The sequence below is a fragment of the Hemitrygon akajei genome, chromosome 10 (genome assembly GCF_048418815.1).
Source record: "Hemitrygon akajei chromosome 10, sHemAka1.3, whole genome shotgun sequence".
NCBI classification, from domain to species: domain Eukaryota; kingdom Metazoa; phylum Chordata; class Chondrichthyes; order Myliobatiformes; family Dasyatidae; genus Hemitrygon; species Hemitrygon akajei.
Window position 1 is genome coordinate 144,972,731 of NC_133133.1, and position 27,440 is coordinate 145,000,170.

The 27,440-nt window shown below is 37.9% G+C and overlaps 1 protein-coding gene across 1 annotated transcript in view; it reads left to right on the forward strand.

Moving 5' to 3' along the window:
* Positions 1-27,440, forward strand: part of LOC140734031 (structural maintenance of chromosomes protein 1A-like) — a 99,704-nt gene that overhangs the window by 59,427 nt on the left and 12,837 nt on the right. Inside the window, exons 18-22 of the mRNA XM_073057610.1 lie at positions 900-1,047; positions 4,796-4,894; positions 7,140-7,296; positions 10,422-10,576; positions 26,301-26,452. Coding sequence (XP_072913711.1) covers positions 900-1,047; positions 4,796-4,894; positions 7,140-7,296; positions 10,422-10,576; positions 26,301-26,452 — 711 coding nt within the window. The remainder of the gene's footprint in view (positions 1-899; positions 1,048-4,795; positions 4,895-7,139; positions 7,297-10,421; positions 10,577-26,300; positions 26,453-27,440) is intronic.

Genomic DNA, 27,440 nt, shown 5'->3' on the forward strand with positions numbered 1-27,440 from the left:
TCTGTGACAGATGAATTGTAGTAAAGAAAAATGAGGTTATACATTTTGAAACCTGGTGTAAAGTTGAAAGCTAGTGTTTATTTTACACAAGTCACTTAAAGTTAGGAGCCTGAAGACAAACAGTCATAGAGTCCCTCCCCCTTCCCTCTCCCCCTCCCTTCCCTCCACCCCTCTCTCTCCCCCTCTCCCTCCCCTCTCTCTCTTTCTCACTCCCCCTCTCTCTCACTCCCTCCCTTATATCAGATATTATATCTGATTTTTAATTCTGATTAAAGTTAAAATGTAAGTGCATTAAACAGGAAAACAGTATGTGAGAGAAATGGTAGTATAATGATGATACAGTTGTTGCAGACTAGTAACCCAAAGACATAGGTTAACCATCCAGAAATCAAGGTAGCTATGGCATTTAAATTCAGTTGAAAAACTGGAACTAAAACTAAAGCATCTAATCCATCAAATTGGTATCTGCTTTTAGAGTGGAATTATGTTATTATTTTATAACCTGGCCTATGTGTGATTTCAAATTTAGAGCAGTGTGATAAACTCTTAAAGTGGTTTCTGAAATTACCTAATAACCTACTTTTTACAAGGGCAGTGAGGGATGGGCAATTATTAGTGATGGCAAAATTTTTAAAAATGACTTCTAAGGACTAAGTACAGGAATTTTATAGGTGAGACACATACTTAAGGGGGGGGAGTGTGTGTGTGTGATACTTTGTGGTATGAAGAGATACTAAAGAGCAGAGTGAAATTAGGAAAATAAGAAGTTAACTGATTGAAATATACACAATTCTTAAAGAGCTTGAGAGAGAAAATAGATGTGGATTTATATTCAAGCACAATAATCAGCACTGGAAACTTAAAAATATAAACAATAACTTCATGTCTTTTCTGTCTAGGGAGTTGACAAAGATTCAGAAAGAGTATGTTTCTGTTGAAGCATCTATAGAACAAAAAAGGTTGGAGCGACACAATCTTCTGATTGCCTGCAAAGTCCAGGATATACAGATTGAATTACTCCAGGGTAGACTAGAAGAAATTGGTGAGGTATATACAGTATTGGAATTTATTTTCTTGTTACTTTTCTAGAATGTCTGAATAGTTGGAAATATGTTGTTTCAGGTAAAGGGGCAAATCATTAGAGAAAAGAACTGTGACTTCCACCTAATTATCATGGAGTACTTTTTAGTGGAAATAAAATACAGAACCATTTTTTAAATCCTTGATTACACTGTTAGCAGGTATGCTGTGCAAGTCTGTTTGAAGTTGTACAGTCTAGGTCCATCCACCATTCTGAAATCAGAGGACTACTTCAGGCCTCTCCAGCATAATGGATCCAAGGGCTAACATTTTCTAAGTCAATTATCACAGAGACCTATGATGTTCAGACATAGCCCTGATCACACTGCAATTCCTGTACTATTTTTCCTGCAAAGGTGAAGGTCTTTGGGAGCCTGTACCTCTTAGCTTACAGCTGGCAATGGTTGTTTTGTGACATGGCCTGCAGTTCGTAGCATACATTTGCAGGATGGAGCTCACAATTGGTCTCTACTTTGGAAGAGATGCTTCTTGAGTGCAGCTGGCAGTCTCAAGCACTCAGATTTTCCAGGATTGCTGACTTGTTGGAAGTTCAGGGGGTTCTAGATGGTCTTCCCATATGAACATGGAATTCCTTCAGAATCACAGTGACATCATGCTGGAAAACTGCAAACCGTCTACATCAAACCAAAGTTCAAAGTACATTTATTATCAAAGTATGTATGCAGTGTACAATATTGAGATACATCTTTCCCACAGACAGACACAAGACAGAAAACCATGGAACCCATTTAAAGAATAAGCATCAACCCACGTGCAAAAAAAAAGTGTTAACAGCAACAACAAAAAACAGGGAAAACACAGAATACGAAGTACAAAATTGAAAGAGTCCAAGCATATACAGTTCAGCTCAGTGTTCATATCTGCAGGCCATCCTGATTCAAAATCACCCAAAACAGCAAAAAAAAAGGAACAACCAGAAACACATCATAACCTGAACTACGGCATCCAATCCACAAACCGCATCAATTAAACCTAGCCCAGGACCCAGAACTCTGGCACCATCCTTCAACAGCATCAAGGAAGAAAGAGACACTATTTGAATACAGGGTCCTTCCTTTGGGAGCAGTGAGTGAGAGGGAGAGAGAAACTCACATCTAGATACCTTCCTCTGGCAGCAGCGAGTAAGAAGCTGGTAGATGGCGCTGAACACTCACTCGCCTCAATGATTTTGATCTTCCTCAGTGCTTTAATTGGCGAGACCAGCAAGAAATAGAGTCTATCATGGGCGCATGGCCTGTCTCCAGGCTTCCTGGCCTCTAGGCCGCACTCTTCACTTGAAACATCCTTGGAGACAGCAAAGTGCCAGATTGCTCAATTGGCTCAAAATACATGCTACCAAAATGTTGATCACAGGCTCCAACAATAGCAAAACCATGTTTGAAAGAAAAAGATGATGTAAAAAAGTGAAAGAAATAGTTTCGTGAACCATCTGGATGATGTCGCCCTTGGTTGTGTTGTTCACTGGTACCATCTTCTTCCAGCAGCAGAGAAAATGTAAAGAACTTCTTAGCAGCATTGGAGAAAAGCACTGACAGTGTATGCATCATAGCTCAAAGCTTCCTTACCTGTGCAGCTGGTTACATGGTTAATATATGGTTTTGAATTTCCTGTAGCAAATTAATGTGACATGGCAACAGTGTTTGAAATAACCAAATACATTATGTAAATCACACCTGCTGTCAGATGGGAATTCAGGTTGATTAGATGACATAGTTTTATATGTAACCATTATCAGCATAAAGAGTATTTTGTCATGTAATTTATGTTCATTTACATTTATTAATGTAAAATGCTCATTTTGTCGCAGTTATACCCTGGGTATTTATACCCATGACAATACATTTGAACTTGAAACCAAGGATATACAACTGTTTGTGCAAAGACTTCCACATTGGCATGTCTAAGCTGTCTGCATTCTTTTTTTTTAGAGCTTAGGTATTGTATATGATCTTGCTTATGTCTTGAGCATTAACTGAGGAGTGACAGGAAAACAGTGTGTATACATAAGCTTGCAGAGATTAGGTAGAAAGTCATCCTCCAACAGCACCTTTAACACAGGGCTCCTGCAAATGATATTTTAGCCCATGATTTAATGGGCTAATAAATTTCTAGCTCTAGCATTTCTACCTTATTAAAGATTTGTCGCATCTGTAACGTGCGTGACTGGGGGTAGGGGTGGTGGGAAGGGGATTTGTTTTTGTTGTTGTTGCTGCTCGTGTTGTTCAGATGAACATTGTGGCATGCTGTGTTGATGCCAGTATTTATTTGCAGGCTGCCCCCAGCACATCCTTGGGTGTGTTGATTGTTAATGCAACTGACACATTTCATTATATGTTTCAATGTATTGAATCTGAACTACATAAATCTAAATCTGAATCTCTTTAAAACTGCAGTTAGAATCAGTGAGATTTGTCTTACAAATAGAGTTGAATGTTGGCATATCTCTACTCACATTTACTGGATTTCTGTCATGCAGTGTCGGCCATGAGCTCACTAGTGTAGATTGATAGTAGTTTGAACTGGATATGGACCTTGACTCAGGCCCAGAAGATTCAACTAAGTTTATCTGCTGCTATGCCTCTGGTCTCTCGGCATCTCATCTCTTGTCCCAGTCAGAGATTGGTGGTTTAGACAGCTGTGGGACTGCAGCTGCAACTTCCACAACACTCGTTTGATGCCATCCAATCTGCTTCTATGATGAGATGGGCCTTTTAAGAAGCTGGGGCCATCCTGGGGATTCCTGGGAACTGTAGTATCAAGGCTGGGATACCTGATATCAAGGGCATCTAATGTGGTGAACAGCTAGACAGGACAAAAGCAGGACTTATGAGCATGGGGCCGATGTGGTCTTCAAACCATATATTGCCTGCTACAGTTCTGGATAGTAGTACTGTTCAAAGATCTTGAATCATCTCGCGTTAGTGACTAAAAGGATTACAATTTTATCAGGATCGTGATCTGCATTAAAGTCGTTAAAGTACAACATGTCTCTCTAGAACAGCGGGTTGCTGATCTCTGTTCTAGGTTGTAGTGAACTAGCAGGTGCAGTTTCCAATATTGCCTTGGCAGTATTTGAACTCAGATATACCAACTTAAGCCACTGAGTTACCTTATTCTGTACAAGTTAATTGTCTAATGACTACTAGTCCTCCTTGGAAGAAGTAAATATGAACTATTTAAGGTTAATATGGGAAGATTATTGATCTGACATTATCTCTTCATTGATGCTTCCCAGCCATCTGAGTGCTTGCAGCATTTTGTATTTTACTTTTAGAAATGGACAATTCTGATTCAGTCCATTATTAGCAACTGCTTAAAATATCTTATCACAAGATTTGAAGCCTTCACATTATGTTTGAATGTTCTTTCCTTGTTGTGTATTTTAGTGTTGTGTTACAGGCCAGTGGAAAAGGTCACCAATCTATTACTGTAAATATGAGACCACTGTGATCTTTAACTGTCATGTTAAAAGCACCTGGTATTGATAACTCAACAGTCTAGAAACAGAAAAACAAGTTATTTGCATCAATCAATTCCACATAATGGCCTTTTTTTTATCATGTCCTAATCTATGATTATGAGAGAAAAGGACAGAATTGATTCATTTATGACCAAAGTCATCTTCAACCCCAGAGAACTGCTTGAAAGTACATATATTGTGTAATTGTTCTAGAAATGTTTTTTTACATCACAGGTTGGAACAGAAGAAGAAAGCACACAAGCAACAGTAGATATCTTTGAATTGGAAGCTGGTTTTGTAATAGACTATAGCGAGTTACCAACAGATCTGAAAGTAAGGAATTTGCATATTCAACTATTTAACATCTTACACTTAAAAATTCTATAGTTGTACACAATATTCATTTGAAAATGAGAGGGAAATATTTTTCCATTGTAGCTTATTACAGTAGATAAGGGATATGAGGATATGACACACAAGCCTTGGTGGATATGTCATGGCTGATTTGGACAATGATCTACTTTAAATACAAAATCTATTGGTTACTGATTGGTTCCATTCCAAAAAAAATGTGCTTTTTCAGTAATAAATGAGGCACACTCCTTCTGTCAAATACTTATCATACTTCTGTTTTTCTGAGGAATGTATGGATTATCTTTATGTTATTAAGGTACTATGATTAGCTCATTCCAATTTATACTTTTTTTTATTCTCCCACTGTTCCAGTAAATGGATCTTGAACCCAAACTAGCCTAGTCTTCCTCTACTGATGTCTTTTAGTGGCAGATAGTTAGTCTGCTACTTAGCAATAGCAAAAATTTCTTGTTTCACAGGGTATTCTCCTGAAATATATATTTTTGGCTGAAACACACTTGGAAGGAACATCATCCCAAATCTAGTGTTTCTGTATCTAATTGAGGAGTACTTGATAATGGCATTGCTATTCTCTCATACCTATTTCCTTTCCTTCCCCTGACTATCACAAACTGAGTGTTTGAAACTAATGAATATAATTCTTTGAGAAATTCTTTGTTATCATATTAAAGTATTTTGGATATTGGGAAAACAAAAAGATCAAATATTGCAGGAGGTCAAAGCGTTGAAAGTGGGGTAAAGGCATTTGAGGCTTTTGTTTACTGTCACCAAGAGGAATCTTTGCCAAGGAAAAGCAATACTTTATGAAACTATAATAAAAGATTATATCAGCAGAGTAGATGCATTGGGGTGGAGAATCTGGGTGAAAGAAATAAGAGTCCATTAAAAATTGGCTGGGAAAATACAAAGAGAATTATTGGTTTATAATAGATATCAATGAAAGCAGCAAAACCACGCCCTTCAATGTTATTGAAAAAAATACACTTAGAATTGTACCAAGAGATGCTCAAAATGAGGCACAAGAAGATTGACATTGCTGTGTGACTTCAGTAATGTCATCTTTTAACTGAGTGGTGAGTGAACTTCAAGGAAAAATTATTTAGATTAACTCCCTCTATCTAGGTGAAAGTAAAGGATGATGCATGGAGTTAGTGGAGCTACCATTTGTGGAAGAACTGGTAAACAAGTCTGAATGAGGGTCAGGGGTGTAAATGTAAATACTCCCTGAAGAAATTCAGTGCAAATCCATATGAAAATTACATGGTAGAAAATCACCTGGAATTGATTCATAGCCATCTGAATGTCTGACCTTCCAGCAAAATCAATGGGCTAACATAGTTGTTGGAAAATGAATCTTTGACAAGTATTGTGGTTTCCAACACATTCAGTGATTTGGTACAATATACTGAATGACAAGGTTAATTGCAAGCCTTGCAGTTTAGTATAACTGCACTCTCTGAGAGAAAGATTTACCTCTAATGGGCATGCTGTGCTGGTGCTGGAATGTGTGGCAACATTTGTAGGCATTCTTGGGTATATTGGTTGTTAATGCAAATGAAACAGTTCACTGTATATGTGATAAATAAATTTGAATTTAAATCAAGATTTTACGAAAAGTTCAATTATAATTGGTACTGTTTGATAAAAGCAAGAAAAAAGCCAACATCCAACTCGTATTTGCACCACTCAATCAAATAAATCTATGAAATAAAATGCACTGTATAAAAAGACTTCTCATTACACACCTTTTGCACAACTTATTTTCAACCATTGTATATGTATGACATAAATATAGGTCACATTATGTGCTTGCAATGACACAAGTATGTTATGTAACAGTGGGATAATCTGTTGGCTTTGCAGATTTAGGTATTTAGATTAAATGTATGTGTTTCATTAGTAAGTTCAAAGTAAATTTATTATTAAAGCACATATATCATACAAATTACAACCATGAGATTCATTCATATTTACATGCCGTTACTAATTTCTGATCTTTTGAACTCTAAAGAAGCTTAGGCCACACAAGTCAGTTTTACAATTATTGGTAAAGTGACAATATTAAAAGCAATACTGATAATGAACAATTTGCAGATGTTTTCTTATATTTCTAATTTCCACTTAAACTTTGTAATTGAGTGTTAACTGAACTGCAACTTTTATGTTAAGTGTCATTAAATAACTTGTCATGACATTTTTACAGGGTCTTACATCCCTTAAAGAAATTGGGATAGAGGAGGATAGACTGAATAGGTTATTAGAAGAAAAGGAGAAGATTTTACACAAAACAACTGCACCAAATCTGAGAGCAGTAGAAAAGCTACAAAATGTGTGTGATAAGTTTGAACAATCAGTCAATGGTAGGTTCAAAGCAAAGGACCAATATTTTGATTTGCAAGAGTAACTCTATTGACCTTTTACACAGGAAAACATTGGTAACTTGCTGGACACATTATGACATAGTTTTTGATGTGTAGTGATTGAATAAATGAAACTGGATTTCTCACAGGCTGAGTCTGTAAAGGGCTTTAAATAATTCCATTAGATTTCTTTGCATCCTTCAATATCCAAAAGAGAACAACCTCCATCTGGAATCATTTAGTCATTTTCCACTCTCTAAAGCTTTTACATCTTTCCTAAACAATGGCAACTTAAATTGTGACCAAACTAGTATTTCACAAAGGCTCATGAAGGCTTCCCTTGACCTTGTACACTGGGCTTCTGTTCTACAGATCAACATCTCATACTTTTTTTAACCAATTTCTTAAACTTTCCTGGTGCAAAGAACAAATTACGTAAATATATTCTAGATCCAGACATTGGCATTTGATAGATTATATCACTGTCTAAATGAGTGGCTATATAACTGCTACTGGTCAGATCACTACCTGATCGATCCACTCTATTATCACTTTCAGCCTAGCCCTAAAACATCAGAATCAACATAAATATTGCCCCAAGAAGATAAATGTTGAAGCACCCAAGGGCCACAAAGCAGAACTTCTCAGACAATGTCTCATAAATCACTTGCTGACACCCAGCCAACTGCCATTTATCAAAGATAAAGAGACACCTATAGGAAGGGGTCCAAATCATTTATGATGTGTGGAATAGCACAGAAGCCACAGCAACTCTCCTCCTCAGTTGCCTACTAATGGCTGAAGAGCTGTTCCTTGAATCACATTGTGAGAACTTGTTCATCAAGAAACATAATGATGTGTTCTTCGCTATTTAATAAGTCTCAGAAATGTAAGTTTAATTGTCATTCAACCGTACATAAACACAGCCAAACAAAACTAGCATTACTCCAGGGCCAATGTGTAAAACACAGTACCAACAGTTAAACACAGCATAAAGCACATACTGTATAAGATAGCAAGCACATATAAGATATTAATAAAATACAGTCACACAAAAAAAGTCCAAGACCCCGAGTCCATGAATATTACGGATCTGCAGCCGAACACAATACAGCTTGTCTTCTGCTGAGCAAACGCTAGGGGACAGCACCAGTTCCAGTTGGGACACTGTACCACGCTGCTTCAAATGAAGCAAATAAATCAGTGAATCAGACTTGCAGTATTCTACATTAACTATGTTCAACAGACTCTTGCAATCACAAGAAAAATGACTAAGACAATCACTCGCTGTTAGACTGCACACCATCTTCAAGTACCAATGCTTTGCTGGTGCAGGCAGCAACATGATCTGCACCAAGTCCAGATCCTTTAGTTTCTCCACTGTCGAGCAGTGCACTGATGGGGTAGACCTGCAGTACTTCTAAGTTGTTGATATCCAGCAGGGTCTTGCAATAACACCTTTTGTTTGTCTCAGTAGGAGCCGCTGCTTCAGCAGCTGTTCCTGGTCTTTTTAGATTTCACTAAAGCTTTTTGTTCCTCAAAAAAATGGGGTATCTACATAATCTTATTTCTATCTTGCATGTATTTTAAGATGAGCACTATTATCTTAAAGATAAGACTGCATTAGTGCTCTGACTCATTGTTTAATTGTTCTTACTGCTTTGCTACACCTGACCTTCAACAAGTTCCTCACAGTAGTAGTGCTAGTCTTCAGAGCTGCACCCTGCAGTGGCTGCAACAGAATCAAGATCATTCAATCCTCTGTTGTCAAGTTATAGTATGCAAATTTTATTCATGTCTTCATACACACAGAGGGCCAAGTCATTATCAATTTGTTCACTGAAGCATATGATTCTATGGGCCTTAAACTCAGCACTACAAGACCTAGATCCTTTGCTGATCTGTTCCCACAACACCTCCCTCCAACAATAAAGGTCCACAGTAAAACCTTGAAAATAATGGGCCATTTCTCACACCTTGGTGAAGGTAGACATGTCGAAATTTACCACAACAGTCTGTCTGCCAGGGTAACTGTAAGTACAATGGGATTTCAGGATCAAGTCCTTGGTTTTGGCATAAAGTCATGGTCTACTGGGACCACAATGATCCCTGCTTTCCAGATACACCTGTAATCTGCATTACCTACACTTCAAAGCACTGTAAAAACAATCACCAAAACTGCAAAATCCTCCAAATGCATTGGAAGAGCAAGAAAGTTGTCTTCTTGTAGACCTAATACTAGGTTGCCAAAACACTATTCCAACATTCCTGTTAATTCTTAAGAATCAGAATGGAAGCAAGTAATTATTGATTCTGAAGGACAGTGAAGAAGAAAAATAAGGTCATTGAACTTCTGAGATCATTCTGCCTATATCCCTTCATTCCATGTGTTGATCTCATCAGCAGCCTCTAACATTTGCATATGTTATTCATTCATCCATGCAGAGGACTTCCTAGCCTTTATTGTCATAGAATTCCTTTATTTTCCCATATTCTCAATCAAGGCTAGTTTTGAAAATCAGGGTGCTCATATTCATCCAAGAATTAGAAGTGGAAGCTCAATGTAATCCTCGTGACTGCAGCACCTTTCATAAGATAATGGCTGATATTTTACTATTGAGACCCGTGGAACCGTGTTCCGCAATATTTTCTGTGTTTTTAAGAAAACTTATATTTTATACATTTTAGAAGCTATTACAGTTTGTATGTATCTCATGTAATCCATTCCCTTTTTTAACAATGTCTTAATATTTCTTCGCAACACTAAAATTTTCTGTATTCCTGAGTGTACTTAAAAGCTAGTTTTTCTTTGATCTTTAATCTTAATTGATAGCCATGACTGGATCACTTCGGGCTTTTTTGCCTTAAAGATATTATGAACTACATATTAATTCTTTAACCTAAAGGTTAGCCATTACTAATTTACTCTCATGTCTTTAATGAAGTTTCCAGCATTTTCTGTATCCGATTTCCAGCTTGTACAGTTTTGTTTGATTTTCATTTACTGCTTCTAAAATGTCTTGCCTCCGATTTGAAATAGATACTAATAAGTATATCAGAAATCATCAATGTATAATTATTGCAGTATGATTATTTTTCTATCTTGGTTTATCTTCTTTTGCTAGCATTTGATTTAAGCAGAAAGAAAGCTAGAATCTGCAGACAGGAGTTTGAACATGTCAAAAGAAGGAGATACAATTTGTTTAACCACTGCTTTGAGCATGTTTCAGTGAAAATTGATCAAATCTACAAGCTGATGTGCCAGAATAGCAGTGCTCAGGTAAGCAGTATTTCTCAAATTCAGTTTTTATTACAATCCTTGTCTGACAAAAAAACAAACATCTGGGGAAAAAAAACTTTGTTTCATAGGATTAGGAGAAGGCCACTTGGCCCCTCAAGCCTGCTCTGCTGTTCATCGGGATTATAACTGATCTTTTACCTTTTTGCTCTTTCCCTACTCTTAGAACTTTGCTTTTGATTCCTTTATAGCCAAAAATATGTAGTTCTGTGTTTTAAATGAACTTCATGACAGAGTGTCCACAATCCTTTTGGGTACTGATTTCCACATATTTCCTACTCTCTGAATTAATAAATTTCTCCTTATCTCAGTTCTAAATGGCCTACCCTTATTCTGAAACTGTGCATTCTGATTCTAGGCTCCGCAGCCAGGGGGACTGCCATCCCTGTATCTAGCCTGTCAAATCCATTAAAAGCTTTGTAAGTTTCGAAGATATCTTTTCTTATGGTGTACTTAATCACTCCTTGTATGGAAAAGTTGCCACCCTTGAAAACATCTAGTGAATCTTTCCTCTTTGATAAGTGTTTACTTTTTCAAGCAGGATACCACAACTGTATCTAATGCTCTTAAGTTCCTTCTCATGAAGGCCCTACATAATTGCAATAATACTTCTTTACTCCTGTACAAATGCTCTCATAATAGAGACTATCTAATCACTCACTGCACCAGCATGTTGGCTCTTTATGAAGGAAGGCACTTGCTTTCTGATGGTTTTAATCCAAGGTTTTTTTCGGAAGTCAGGAAAGAGGCACAAAGTTTATTGCTTCACAATCGTTCTATTAAACAAATAAAACAAAGAAAGTTGAAAATATTCAGTAATTGAGGTCTAATAAGTGAAGAGAGGGGAACGCAAAAGAAGACAAAAAATGGTGGACCAATGTGGTCGAATGTTGGTATACCCATAGATATGAAACATTCCATTCGCATTTGTGGATAAGAGTTAGCTAATCAGGATAGCTTCTATTCAAATAATGTAATATCAAGAGAAGTTTCCGGAGCTTTCCAGAATGATACAAAGAACTGTAACCACCAAGGACACACTGAATAACTGCATATGCAGTACATACTGTGGCCACTAAGAAACATGCTAAACAGTTACATGTATATAGGTAGTTATGTAAAATATGAACAGAAAAATAATTGTTAAGCTGCAAAGAAAATAACAGTCTAATCTAGAAGCAGACTGGATAGCTTAATTCCACACAATATTTAAACTTGTCTGCCATATCAGCCTGTCTGAGATCAAGAGGTCCCATCAGTGACATAGGACACCCTGTTAACACTTTAGTTTTGGGCCAAGACCCTTCGTCAGGACTGAAGAAGGAGGGGAGCCCTATAAAGAAGGTGGGGGGAGGGTGGAAGGTGCCAGGTGAAAAAAGTTGCCAGGGTGGAGGAGGCAGGGTGAAAGATTGCTCATTTCAACGGATGCTTCCCAACCTGCTGAGTTCCTCCAGCTTGTTTGTACGTATTGATTTGACCACAGCATCTGCAGTGTACTTTGTGTTAATACTTTAGTTTAGTTTTCTAGTTGGGGTTGCTCTGATGCTATATAAGACTATAGGAAGAACCATAGGCCATGGTATACCTTCCTCATTATATTTTGTCAGTCGTTTGATGGCTCCATTCACTAGTTTGACCTGTCTTGATGACTCTGGGTGACATAGACAATGAAAAGATCTTTCAATGTTCATCAGTTGACATAATTCCTCACTGTTGTGTATGTGGTCTGGCTACACAACAATGCTATAAATAAAAATGCTGGAGATGGGAGCTAAGTTTCATGGTTTTTTACTGGCAGAGTCCGAATTTAACACACACATACAGATCAATACGCGCCTAATAACGCATGCTCAATACGCGCCTAATAGCGCATTCAACAACGTGTTACTAAAACATAAAGTAGTCCTTTATCATACTGTAGACTATATGGCACACTCTTCCCCTTTTATCTTAATAGTGTATCAGCTGTTTTTTTTAACTGGGGCACTATACTAAACAAATAATGTTTACCCTTAACATACAAACGCCTACCATTTGTTTACCTAGAAACTTAATATCAAATTATAACAAGCCTTTTTTTTACTTTTGGTCTAAGACCCATTTATAACTCAAGCTCTGGGGGTGTCTTCTCTGCCTCTCCAGGTAACGTCTGTCAATAATTTATTTGTTTTAATACAGATTTCCATATAAAAGTCATGAAAAGTTGACTTCTGAGCATAGGGAGTTAAGAAGATGTGCACCTACAACTTGCTAAGAGTTCTAGGCAGTAGATCACCTCCGTATAATGCAGAGACCTCTGTGCAGCTGTCCTAGATATATACGCATCTTTGTGCTATCACTTGTCTTCTTTACCCATATCTCATTTGATCCAACTGAGCTAATTACACAGCCAATCTTTGTATTCTCCTTAGCTTCCAAATAGATAGCCTGACCTTTTATGATACCATCTGTTATTGTAATACAACTTTCCATCATCTACTTGTGCTTCATATCTTTGTGCTGGTGATTCAGCAGGAGTGCTGGGAAGATGCTCAGGAGAAGACGGAGTTGCTGGTCTTTTTGGAGATTTAAGCTTATTGAGAGTTCGCAGATCTTCCATTATCTGTTCATCTGTTAACAAGTAAATTAACTGCAGATTTTTGTCTTTTGTCTGTAATTGGAACAGGGTCATTAGGTCTTCTTAATTTCCTAGTCATTATTGGCTTTACCTCCATAGAATCTCCTGTGAGTTCCATTGTTAGCCTCTCATTCTCAATCATCTTTTTCTTCTAACTCAATCTTTTTATCTTCAAATTCCTTCACTGCTGCTTTCTTCTCTTTAATATAATTCCTTTCCACTTATTCTGTCTCCAGTTGCAGAAGAAGCTGTGCAGTTCAAATTCTTTCCTTGTATTGTTGATCTAGTTACTTCATCCTTTTCTGATACTCCTGCGAAGTGCCTTCCTGTAACTGCTGTAGCTGTCTTTTGAGAGATGTCGGTTTCTCCTGGTACATCTGCTCTTGTACTTCCAGGTAGTCTTCATCATCCTGCTTATTGGCAATATCTGTCTCCCTTGCATCCTCCGTATCTTCATCGGAGTCGCGGCCATGGATACGTCCTCATCATCAACGCTGTCTAGCTCCTCGTCATTGTAATAGTCGACAATGGGTGAGAGGAGAGCTGCGGACATCTTCCCCGCTGAGCTACCCTCCTTTGTTGACAGATCTAGTACCTTGATGGTGTGCCAATCCAACTGGAGTTTCCTCAGCTATTCACCTCCCAGCAACTGTGGTCCTCCATATTTATTGTACATAGAGGTTCAGCTGCTATGTTTTGTCTCCGTAGGTCACTGTCACTTTAATTTTACCTATGGGGTGCACTTTCTGTCCTGTGTAAGTCTTTAGCAGTAGTTTAGTTCGTTTCAGAGGAATGTGAGAAAACAGTCGTTTGTAGTTGTGTACAGAGATCACCATTAAAGCTGAGCCTGTGTCCAACTCCATTTTCAGTCTCACACCTGCCACTTGTGGAGTGATCCTTATTACTCTTCGATCATCTGTCTCTTTCATGCTGTGAAGTTGCAGACAAGACAATTCACTTTCGTCTGAGTTGTTTTCATCAGAACTGCTTTCTTCCGTTTTGTGTACATTGTTGTGTTTTCCTTTCTGGGGTTTCTTGTTTCTCTGTATTTTGTCCTTTTTCTGCGGTTTACTAGCTTTGCATACTCTGCCAGTGTGGCCCTGTTTGCCACAATTTCTGCTTACTTTGTCCTTAAACCAATAGTCATCAGGGTCATGTGACATGATCCCGCAACGGTAACATTTCTTTCCTTCATTTCTGTTCAGTGACATTTTATTCGTAGCATATTCCAAAGGTTTCTGTTGTACAGGTTTCCCCCACTATCCAAAAGTACAGCGTTCCTATGAAACCTTTCGTAAGCCAAAATGGCGTAAAGCAAAGAAGCAGTTACCATTAATTTATATGGGGAAAAGTCTTGAGCGTTCCCAGACCCAAAAAATAACCTATCAAATCATACCAAACAGCACATAAAACCTAAAATAACACTAACATAGAGTACAAGGAGGAACGATATGATAAAATGCACAGCCTATATAAAGTAGAAATAATGCATGTATAGTGTAGTTTCACTTGCCAGAATCAGGAAGATTTAACCAAAAACTGATTTGTATAAAAAAAATCAGCACATAAATGCATGCGCGTACTCCTGCCTGCGCAAGGCTTCACAGTCATGGTAGTCTTTCTCAGGGTAAAGTTTAAAGCAGGTGCCTTTTTTCGTAAAAGCAAAAATCCTCTTCTGATTTCTTTCAGTTAGCGAAAACATGTACTAATGTAGGTCTTTCGTAAAAGCGAAATGGTGTAAAGCGAACTTTCATAAAGTGGGGGACACCTGTATCTCTGAAGCATCCCGTGCTGCTGTTTCTACTGATGTTGCAATATTCAGCGCCTTATGTAAAGGCTTTTTCACAGTGCATGCCACGCACTAACCTGTCCCTCAATGCATCCGATAGACCAGCTCCAAATTGACAATGTTCTGATAATTTGCGCAATTCAGCACAATATTCAGAAATGCTTTCATTTTTGCTCTGATTCCATTCATGAAATTTAAATCTTTCAGCAATGACAAGTGGTTTGGGATTTAAATGCTGTTGGAGAGTGTCTGCTATTTGCTTGAACATTTTGTCAGCTGGCTTTTCAGGGGTTAACAAGCTCCATAGCAGCCCGTATGTTTTTGCTCTCAACACTGAGTAAGACGCTGACTTTCTTTTCATCACAAATAACCTTAGCCTCACAATATAACTCCACTCTCTCAATATAAGTTCCCCAGTCTTCAATGCCACTATCAAATGCAGTAATGGTTCCAATCATTGCCATCTTTGTTATGTTAATTTAGCCCCATTTTCCCCTTGTTTTCTTTTTAACTCACGTGTCCTTTTCGCTAGTGCCACGAATGAACTCCGTCTATTTTTATCTCCCTTCTGGGGCAGGCAGACCCTCAGCCCCAGGGGTCAGCGCCGGCTGTGGTCTTGCCTGGATGTGCTGCGGCTCTGACTGTGTGCCTTTGTCTCCCGACGCCACTCACAAACATTCCCAGTGAAGTATGATCCTTGGTCCAAGTTGATGTGACATGGCAATCCCCATCTCCATCTAGGAATATAGTCCTTCATCAGAGTTTTTGCTGTGTCTGGCAATGGCTTCCCTTGCTAGAATAGTGAAAATGTCCATTAAACTAGAAAAAGTAGTGGCAAAGATTTCCACAGATTCAGCACTTTAGCTAAAGAAATTCCTTTGCATCTCCATTCTAAAAGGATGCCACTCTGTCCTGAGGCTGTGTCTTCTGGTTCAAGACTCACCCACCATTGGAAAGATCCTCTTCACATCCACTCTATCAAGGCCTTTCACCATTCAGTAGGTGTCAATGAGGTCATCCCTCATTCTTCTGGATTCTAGTGAATACAGGCCCAGAGCCATCAAACACTCTTCACATTACAAGCCATGCAATCCTGGAATCATTTTCATGAATCTCCTTTGCACCTCCTCCAGTTTCAACACATCCTTTCTAAGATAAGGGGCACAAACCTGCTCACAGTACTCCAAATGAAGCCTCACCAGTGCTTTATAAATCCTTGCTTTTATATTCTAGTCCACTTGAAATCATGCTGTCAAGAGTAAACATACCAAAGGTCAACTAATGTGAAATGATAAGATCTGTTTGGCCAGATCATTTTTTAAAAAATCTATTTTCATTACTCCCAAGGAAGTGACATTTAAGGAGTTGGTATATTTTTGCTTAATTTACTGATAATTCTCATTTGAAATAGGAATAAATTCTGTACTTTTCACATTAATTTCTCTGCACTGCTTTGCTAGGTGAACAACTTAATCAGTTGCTTTGTTATGTGCAACATTCTACATACATAGTTTCAGCCATTTGATATCATTGAAAGAAATTCAAGTTATTGCTACGTTAAAAACACCAGACAGCAACATTTTTTAAAAAGGTTGCTTCCTCAGAAATTTTTCTGGTTAAGATGGACCTCTTGAAGCTGAATACAAATATAATTTCAGACTGAAGTTATGTAGGAATTTGGAGAAACAAGAAATTAACTTTTATTGATGTAGCATGTTTAATTGCATAACGGTGCTGACACTTCGCAATAGTTCAACTAGACTAAAATATTTTGTTAGTAATTTTTGTTTGTACTCAGTTTCTGAGGTTTGGCACTTAAGTGTCCAACAATAATCAGTCAGCGTTAATGGATTTTAGTTGTCCTGTTGCCTTAGACAGATTAGGAGAATGGACAACGAATAGGCAGGTGGAATACTGTCTTGGTAAGTGTATGGTCGTGCACCTTGGTAGAAGAAATGAAAAGGTAGATCATTTTCTAAATGGAGAGAAAATACAAAAAACAGACACAGTTGGACTTGGGAGTCCTTGTGCAGGATTCCCTATAGGTTAATTTGGTTTAGTTTGTGGTGAGGAAGGTGAATGTGATGTTAGCATTCATTTCAAGAGGACTAGAATATTTAAGTAAGGATGTAATGTTAAGACCTTATGAAGCAATGATGAGGCCTCACATGGAATATTGTAAGCAGTTTTGGGCCCCTTGTTTTAAAAAGGAGATTCTGAAACTGGAGAGGGTTCGAAGGAGGTTCAGAAAAATGATTCCAGGATTGAACGTTTTGTCATATGAAGAGTGTTATCTTATGGACTTATGATACCTTTTCTCCATGACCGCACTGTTCTAGTGAAACCTTTCACCATACCAAAATTTGTAGGGAAGAAGTCTAACTGGGATATGGAAAATTAATCTTTAGTGATAATGTTGCATTTCATTGCTTTGTATGCTTGAAGCATGTTGTTAGCCAGCTGCACATAGTTTGGTGCTCTGTTGTTTCCAACAACATCCTTGAATGCCTTCCATGCGATTTTCTACGGTCCCATGAAAAATTCATTGAATTGTCTGTTATTGATGACCTGTTTGATTTGTGACAGCAGAATCAGTCCTTCTAGTCTTGAACCCAGTAATTCTGCTTTTGCCTTTGACAAACCCAGGTCTCTGACCAGGTCATTTAACTCAGATTGAGTTATCAGATGAGGCTTACTCTACATAAAAGGTTCAAAATCAGTATCAGTATTAGTGTCTATTTCTGGCTCGTGCATCATGGTATCTTCGCCTGCCTCCTCTAGACTCCACTACTCCAGTGGCTTCGGTACTGAAAAGCTATCATTATGCTGCACAGGTCTCATGGCTGAAGGGAGAATGGGGTATTTAATTGCTTTCTTGTTTTCAGCAGAGAAACCAGACATGCTAGTCAGACAGAAGTAGCAGTCTGTCACATGTCACAGGCCTTGGTGAGACCACACCTGGAGTATTGTGTGCAGTTTTGGTCCCCTGATCACCTAATGTGAGGAAAGACATTCTTGCCATAGAGGGAGTACAAAGAAGGTTCACCATATTAATTCCTGGGATGGCAGGACTTTCATATGAAGAAAGACTGGATCGACTAGGCTTATACTCGCTGGAATTTAGAAGATTGAGGGGGGATCTTATTGAAACATATAAAATTCTAAAGGGATTGGACAGGCTAGATGCAGGAAAATTGTTCCCGATGTTGTGGAAGTCCAGAACGAGGGGTCACAGTTTAAGGATAAAGGGGAAGCCTTTTAGGACCATGATGAGGAAAAACTTCTTCACACAGAGAGTGGTGAATCTGTGGAATTCTCTGCCACAGGAAACAGTTGAGGCTGGTTCATTGGCTGTATTTAAGAGGAAGTTAGATATGGCCCTTGTGGCTAAAGGGATCGGGGGGTATGGAGAGAAAGCAGGTGTAGGGTTCTGAGTTGGATGATCAGCCATGATCATACTGAATGGCGATGCAGGCTCGAAGGGCCGAATGGCCTACTCCTGCACCTATTTTCTATGTTTCTATGATTCTTCTACTCTCACCATACCATTGGGACAGTGAATGTTGACTTCCTCTAAGCCAAACTCTAAGATTTATAGCACATGTTGCACAACAAATGTGAGGAGCCCAGGCTTTGTCTAGGTTGCTGATTTTATATCCAAAGTAGAGTTCTTAAGCTCTCTTAATTAGAGGAGTTTAAGTGTGTATTTGCCACAAATATAACAAAATATTGTGGCTGTTGCCACATTGGTGATACATTTTGCTATCACAAATATTCCTGAAAATACAATTACTTTATTACAATGAGTATACATAATATGATATGTGTGTGCATCTATACATGTAAATGCAATACATAGAACTGTGTGTGTGTGTGTGTGTGTGTGTGTGTGTGTGTGATGCTTTTATAGCCTTTCTAAAACCTGTCCTGCCATGCAGCATCCATTCTGCCTAACTAGGCATGCCTGGGCGAGACAGAAAACATTTCAGCTTACATTGTGGGGAATATTTTAATTGACTTGAATTATGAATTGAAATAACAAATATAGACAAATTTTTAAAATGTTGATAGGGATATTTCATAGTGATTTTTATAATCAGCAGCCTAAAATCCATAAGATTCACTCAAGTATTCAGGAAGCAAAATCTTTGTTGTCTGGGGTAATTAAACATTAAGATTGAATAATCCTGAAAAAGGAGTGGTGGGATTGCAGTATGGGTTTTATCCCTGTATTTGTGACCTGATTCAGGATGCACACAGAATTCATACTCATTACCCAAGTGCATATCGATAAGCTCAGATGTTACTGCATCAGTTCAGAACTGACCGAAACAATATCTGTACCTATTCAAGAGGAATGCCCTGTCACCTGAAACTAGTGGAGGATGTTTTCTGAGCTTAGATGAAATTATAGTTAAGCAACAATGAGGGAACGTTCACTCTGTATATGTTAATAGTGAATCCATGAGGACATAGATGAAATTCCAGGTGAAATTTAACAGCCCCACACATTCAAGGTTTTTGTCTCTAAATAATCAAATTTCAGCATCACATGCAGCTTTATACATCACTTGCCTTAAAACATCTCTGGCATTCAGGATTACAAACTTAATAAACTTCTTCACACACTACTAAAAGTTCCATAGTTGCATATCAAAATCTACACACGTTGCCCATTTTTCCGCTGTGAAAACCACATCTTAAGACCATAAGATATAGGAATGGAATTTGGCCATTTGGCCCATTGAGTCTACTCTGTCATTTCATCATAACTGATCCATTTTTCGTCTCAATCCCAATCTCCTGCTTTCCCCCATATCTCTTCATGCCCTGACCAGTCAAGAATCTATCAACTTCTGCCTTATATAAATTCTTGGCCTCCGGAGCTGCCTTTGTCATCGAATTCCACAGATTCACTACACCCTGGCTAAAGAAATTCCTCCTCATCTCCATCATCCAAATCATTGACATATGACATAAAAAGAATCAGTCCCAACACAGACCCCTGTGGAACACCACTAGTTAAAAGGCAGCCAACTGGAAAAGGCTCCCTTTATTCCCACTGTTTGCCTCCTGCCAATCGGCACTGCTTTATCCATGCTAGAATCTTCCCTGTAATACAATGGGCTCGTAGCTTGTTAAGCAGCCTTGTGTGGCACCTTGTCAAAGGCCTTCTGAAAGTCCAAGTACACAATGTGAACCAATTCTCTTTTGTCTATCATACTTGTTATTTCTTCAAAGAATTCCAATAAATTTGTCAAGCAAGATTTTCCCTTGAGCAAACCATGCTGACTATGGTCTGTTTTATGCTGTGCCTCCAAGTACCCTGAAACCATATTCTTGACAATTGACTCCGACATATTCCCAACCACTGAGGTCAGACTAATTGGCCTATAATTTCCTTTCTTATGCCTTTCTCCCTTGAAGAGTGGAGTGACATTTGCAATTTTCCAGTCTACCAGAACCATTCCAGAATCTAGTGATTCATGAAAGATCATTACTAATGCCTCCACAATCTCTTCAGCCACCTTTCAGAACCCTGGGGTATACACCATATGGTTCAGGTGACTTGTCTACCTTCAAACCTTTCAGTTTCCCAAGACATTTCTGCTAGTATTGATAACATCACACACTTCATGACCCCTGACACCTGGAACTTCCACCATACTGCTAGTATCTTCCACACTACACTATTTCAAAAGCTTAGCTTATGTACTTCCTTTTAGGAAAGGTGGCTTAAGTTAGCAGTAGTAGCAGACTGGAGGGCTTGTTTATCAATTCATCATGCTGAAATAGGAAGGGCTGGCAATTGGTACAAACTAAATTTACCTGTTCAGTTTATTAGTTGATCACTTTGTGGAACATCTCTTATCAATTCACAGAGGTGACACTAAGCCCATTAAATTTGATTTCTGTTTGTAACATTTGCTCATCTATGGCATTGACTCAGCTTGTTAGTTTTAGTTAAACCATTTTTCCCTTTTCATTCCACAACTCTGTAAATACTCCCAGAAAACCTTGTTTAGAGCTCATCTCCATCGTCACCCTTGCTTTACCTTATGAGAAATAATACCATCCTCTTTGCAGCTTAACAAGCTCTGTTTGTCATTTTCCCATTTCAGACGGGATCTTTGACTTGAAATATTACTTGTTTTTCTTCCTACAGATACAGCCTGACTTGCTATTTCCAGCATTTTCTGCTTTTATTTCAGATTTCCAGCATTTGCAGTTCTTTTTGATTTTCAAAGATAAATTGATGTTAGTTTTGTCACAATCAGATATATGAATGGGGTTTCATAAGATTATTTAGTTTGGTCTTGAATTTACCAATTGCAGTAAGTGTGCAGTGAAATAATTAACAACAAGAAAGAAATGGAAAGCACAGAGTAATTTTTTAAAACATTTTTAGACACACAAGATAAGTGGTGCTGTTTTGACCATTGTTTAATGGCCATGTCTTATTGTACTTGAAAATGGTAGGTTTTGAGAGCCATATCAGTCCTTGTCACGGCATCCCCATAATACTATTTGGTAGGGAGATTTCCACATTATGAACCGTTGCTGAAATAGAGAAAATACCATGTATTTCCAAGTAAGAAGGAAGTGTAATCAAGAGCCAGATACAGTTTTATCTGTGTGTTTGATTCCCTTGTCCTTTTTCATAGAGGTAACTGGTTTGGTAAGTGCAATCAAAAAATTTTGAGTTGCAGCAGTATGCACTGATGCTTTGGCTCTAGGGTCTTAGGCATGATCTTGGGTGCTACTTATGTGAGAGCTTGTATGTTCTCCCTGCAGCATTGGCTTCTTCATAAATACCAAAAATGCGATGGTACCTAAGTTGATTCTTGTAAATTGATCCTTTGTGTAGGTTAATGGCAAAAGAACTGAAGAAGTGTTGGTGGGCATGTGAGAGAAGGTTGTAGTAGGAGAAGTGAATGAGATTATGGATGATGTGCCTTATATTCACCTATAATAATAATTCAATAATTGTCAAGATGTTCACACTTCATTTTGTAGATAGCACTACAAGAATGTGTTAACCTGCCTCAATATCAAGATGTTTTTCATTGACTACAACTCAACATTCAATACTATCATCCGTTCAAGCTAATCAATGACCTTATCATTTAGTGTTATCATTAGGAGGACCGTGCCCTGGGCCCAGCACATAAGTGTCATTACAAAGAAAGCATGGCAGCACCCCTGCTTTCTTAGATGTTTGCAAGGATTCGAAATGTCATCTAAAACTTTGACAAACTTCTATAGATGTGTGGTGAAAAGTACATCAACTAGTTACATCACAGTCTGGTATGGAAGCACCAATGCCTTTGAACAGAAAACACTACAAAAAATAGTTCATACAGCTCAGGCTATAATTGAGCATGTATTCAGGGAGCGTTGTTGCAGGAAAGCAGCATCCATCATTGAAGAAGCCCACCATCCAGTGCATGCTCTTTTCTCACTGCTGCCATCAGGAAAGAGCCTCAGGATCCACACCACCACATTCAGGAGCAGTTATTACCCACCAACCATGAGGCTGCTGAACAAAGGGGATAATTTCACTTACTCCAACACTGAACTCCTTACAACCTATGGACTCACATTCAAGGACTCTTCATCTCGTTCTCAATATTTATTGCTTGTGTATTATTATTTTCTCTTTTTTCATTTCTTTGTATCTACTGTGAATGCCTGTAAGAAAATGAATCTCAGGGTTGTATATGGTGACTTTGATAACAAATTTGAACTTTAAACAAACTGAAAGCATAGAATACATGCCTTTGGGAGTGAAAGCTGTATTTCTTTTTATTAATTGAGATACAAGTGCGGAGTAACCTCTTCCAGCCCTTCAATCCATGCTGCCCACCAACCTCGAATTTAGCAATGACCAATTAACCTACCCACAGGTACATCTTTGACTGTGGGAGGAAACTGGAGCACCTGGAAGGGACCCACACAGTCACAGTGAGAATGTACAAACTTTGCAGACATTGGTGGGAATTGAACCTGAGTCGCTGATACTGTAAAGCACTATGCTAACTACTATGCTACTGTGCATACTTTACATTCAAAAAGTGTTTGGGAGTCACTAAACATATTACTCAGGGTATTTTTAGAATTACTCCATTGTTCTTTTGACATGCTTATTATGAAATGGGAAAGCTTATAAATTAATTACCACTTTGGACAATATTCTCGGTCTCTGACCTTGCAACAAGAGGGTAGGTAGCTGTACTAGTTAAGTTTCTGCTTAAAGGTGTCCACCAGAATATTCTTGGGAGATGCAGAGACAGACATTCTGTTCATTTTCAAGAGGAAGTGATTAAACTTCCTTATTAGAAATGGTTATTGTTCCCAATTGCACAGGGAAAATGCGTCATACCCATTTCTAAATGTTGCCCTGATCTTGCAGATGATGAGCACTCACTCTATCTCATTCCCTGAAGGAAAGAAATTACCTTTAGGCTTTTGGTTATTGAAAGTTTCACGTAATTGGTATTGCTGGAAAGGAATGTAGGGTATTGCTTTCTCTTCCCGTTTCTCATTTGCTGGCTGGAACATTGTGTGTGATTAGCAGAGATACCTCTGCAGGGCTGTACTACATGGTCCAGTCTAAATGGCTCACCTGGTTATGTTGTTTGTATGTTCAGTCACATGACAGATGGGTTTCATTATTACTGTCATTTTGTTCTTATACCAAGTTCTTATGACAGCTGTATCTGAGGAATATACTGGTGAGTGACTACCCTGAGTAGAACTGAGGCTACCTTGTCCCCTGAGTAGACTTTTCTTCTTTAATACAGGGACTATAATGAGAAGGCACAGCAGATTTGCCTTAGGGAATAATTGTGACTTGTCCCAATTCCAGACCTAAAACCAGCAATAGTCTGCATCAACGGTTCCCAACTTTTTTTATGCCCTGGACCAATACCATTAAGCAAGGGGTCCTTGGACTCCAGGTTGGGAACCCCTAGTCTAGATGATGCTTTTCCTACAACTAGTAACCATGGAGGTTACTAACAATGGATTTAGCTTTAGGAATAGCATAATCTTATTACTACAGCCGTCCTCTGAGTCAAAATGAAATAGAATGAACTGCAAAACCTGAGTCTCATCCCAAGCTTTTGGCAATTCTGCACTTCCAAAAGCCGTTATAACTTTGTTGAGTGTTGTACTTTGCTGCTGAATTTAATGATGAGCTCAGCAGGAATATAGGGCATCAAATGCTTTGCATCCAATCACCAGCTTGTCTTCATCCTCCAAAGTGAGAGACAGTCTTGCCTAAATAGATGGGTAGAGGTAATTATATTCTGCCCTTTATCTTCTGACTTACAGTTGCAGGTGATTTGGACATAATGGATTTGATATTCCTTTAGGCCCTGAATCATCTCTGGGTTCTGCTGTGGAATGTTCAATAACATGGGTACAATAAGTCATACCCTTTACCGTGGAAATCACATTCCTGAATCTTCAAGTGCACTTGGGTTGATACCAGCCCAAAGAGATGGAAATTAACTCTTCTCTCCTTAAGCAGTGCTTAAGGAGTGCAATGCTCCTCAGACAGGATGAAGAGGTCAATACTCCCCAATGCCATTAGGCTTTACAATTCAACCGCCAGGAGTAAGATATGTTAAAGTGCCGGGGTTGATTGTATTTAATGTATCTAAGTAAACTACTTAAGAACTTTTTAAAAGCTATTATTAATGCTTTTGGAGAGAGTGATTTAGATGCATATCATATTTTTACTGAGTAATTTATGTAATTAGTTTTGCTAAAACAAGTGTATGGGACATTGGAAAAAATGTTGAATTTCCCCATGGGGATGAATAAAGTATCTATCTATCTATCTATCTATCTAAATTAAAACTTGTGCATGCCTCCCAGTAGCTGTTGACTGCTGCAGCTAAGTTGAATGACTGCAGTTCCAGCAGTAACATCTGGCTGATCTTCTTGACAATTCTTAAGATACACAAACATTGCTGTTTGGTCATGTAAATGAAAGAGATGTTTCCAGAAAACTGATTGTTAAATCTTTGTTCTTATTTGGCAGGTTATTGTGTTTTCTGGGTAATCTCAGAGAGCCTGAGTAGTTGACTATGGCCCCCTTCTTTATAAACTATTGTAAATTCAGTAAAAAAAACCCTAAAATAGTCATCAGCACTTCATCATGACATCTAAATCTCCAACAATCTTAAAGTGACAATTCAATCAAATGTTCATCATTAACTCCAGTCAGTCAGAAAGGACTCCTTTAAATTTCTGCAGTTGAATACAAAGTTTGCCCTGCATTCTTAATGCTTGACAAGTTTAATCAGCCCAGTTTAGAATTGATTTTAATGAACATTGCATGAGAATAGATGTCTAAATCTACTGACATTAGTATTCCAGTATGTAAGCAATTTATATACTTTTCCTAAGTAATATGAATTGTGTTAAAAATGAGTACATAGAACACTACAGCTCAGTGTAGGCCCCTTGGACCACGGTATTGAGCCGACCACTACTCTGAGATCAATCTAACCCTTCCCTCCTACATAATCTTCCATCTATGAGTTTCTTAAAAGCCCCTAATGTATATGCCTCTACTAACATTCCACATAGCCCCTACTCTCTGTGTAAATAACTTAACTCTGACATCCCCCTCCATACTTACCTCCAGTCACCTTAAAATTATGCCCCTTGTCAGATGGTGAGTGAAATTGAAAATGTGCTATACAGTTCCATCTTCAGTGATATAATTCAAGTAAGGAACAGCTCTCTTATTCAACAGAAAACATATCCAGTTTTTCATTTGAGGTAATTGAGGAAGTATTCATACGATGCATCTAACTATATGATACACTGTTCACACTTAATCTGCAGTTTCTCAGACAAGGACAAAAACAAGAATCTGTTATTTGAATTTGCTAATTATTCTTGCCAATACTTAATGTAAAAAGGGAATGGGGTAGGGGTTAGAAATAAAATAGAAAATGTTAAAACTTAAATACAATCAGAAAAATTAAGATTGATGAGCTACCTTAGTTTTTTTTAACATATTTGTGAAATAATGTCCTTATGGTTACAGTTTCACTTCAAGTAACAACTACCAGATGGGAATAATTTCAAATAAATGGTTAGATTCATAATCTGTAGGCTTAGTTATAGTTCCACATCATATGAATAACATGATATTTGCTGTCTAATCTACAAGTCTATGATCACTCCTACATGTCCATTATCCCTCCATTCTAATCAGGAAAACCCCATTTTAATTACCTAATTTATAGAAAGTTCAAAGACATTCTGTTCCTTCTTAGGCATTCCTCAGTCCTGAGAACTCTGAGGAACCTTACTTGGATGGTATTGGTTACAACTGTGTGGCTCCTGGGAAACGATTCATGCCTATGGATAACTTGTCAGGAGGAGAAAAGTCAGTAGCAGCATTGGCACTGCTTTTTGCTATTCACAGGTAAACTGAAAATTTCTTAATTTATTTGTAATCTGGAACAATGTCCCCTAATATCCATTTTTCTTTGTTAACTTGAACACAGTTTACCTCAAATTATTACACAGTGGTGAATTCAACATTTAACCAAGTTAACAATGCTGAGGTTGTGGAGTTCCAACTGTAAATTCAATAATGGGCATAATGTGATAGCCACAAACTGGTCATCGTTACCAGTCAGAACACAAAATTAAATAGATTAGGTTTGGAGAAAATAGCAAGTTGTTAAAAGGGTAGGTGTAGTTTTGAAGATGGAGAATAGAATCCCATCATCCATAAGAGGCATAGATTTTGGGCAGTATTATGAAATAGAAAATAAAAGTAAGGTTTATTGACCACTGTAAATTGCCATCGGCATGTATTATAAATGAGTAGAAGAACTTGGGCTGTGATGCTGAAAATGTGGGAAAAATAAAAACAGTATTAGAATTAGTAATAAAATATTATTAGTGTAAATGGCTAGTGACATGGTAGACCAAAGGTCCTGTTTCCTGACTGAATCTGTATGACTGGAGAATTGAATACAGCAGTTGTGGAAAAATTCATAAATATAAATTTGACCAACAGGGAAAATGATAGCATATCACAGTAAATGAAGTTATGCAAATAATATTTGTCAAAATAAAATGACAAAATGGCTGTATGGAAAATACCTTAAATGATATCAAATACACAAAAAAAATTACTAAGAAAAATACTCTATTCAGAAGCTAGATCATTAAAATAGTTAATAAAGATAAAATAATTTAACATATTTTCTTTCCATTTACAGTGAAATGTGTACTAACAATGACTCAAAAAACTAATTCTGAATTGGGCATAAGTATCTGCCATATTTGTTTTTATAATACTTTGATTCAAAAACTTTTCCTTTAAATTGTTAAATTATGTATGCCACTCCACTGTTTAAGAATGGGAAGTGGGAAAACAGAATTGTAAACTGGTGTGCCAA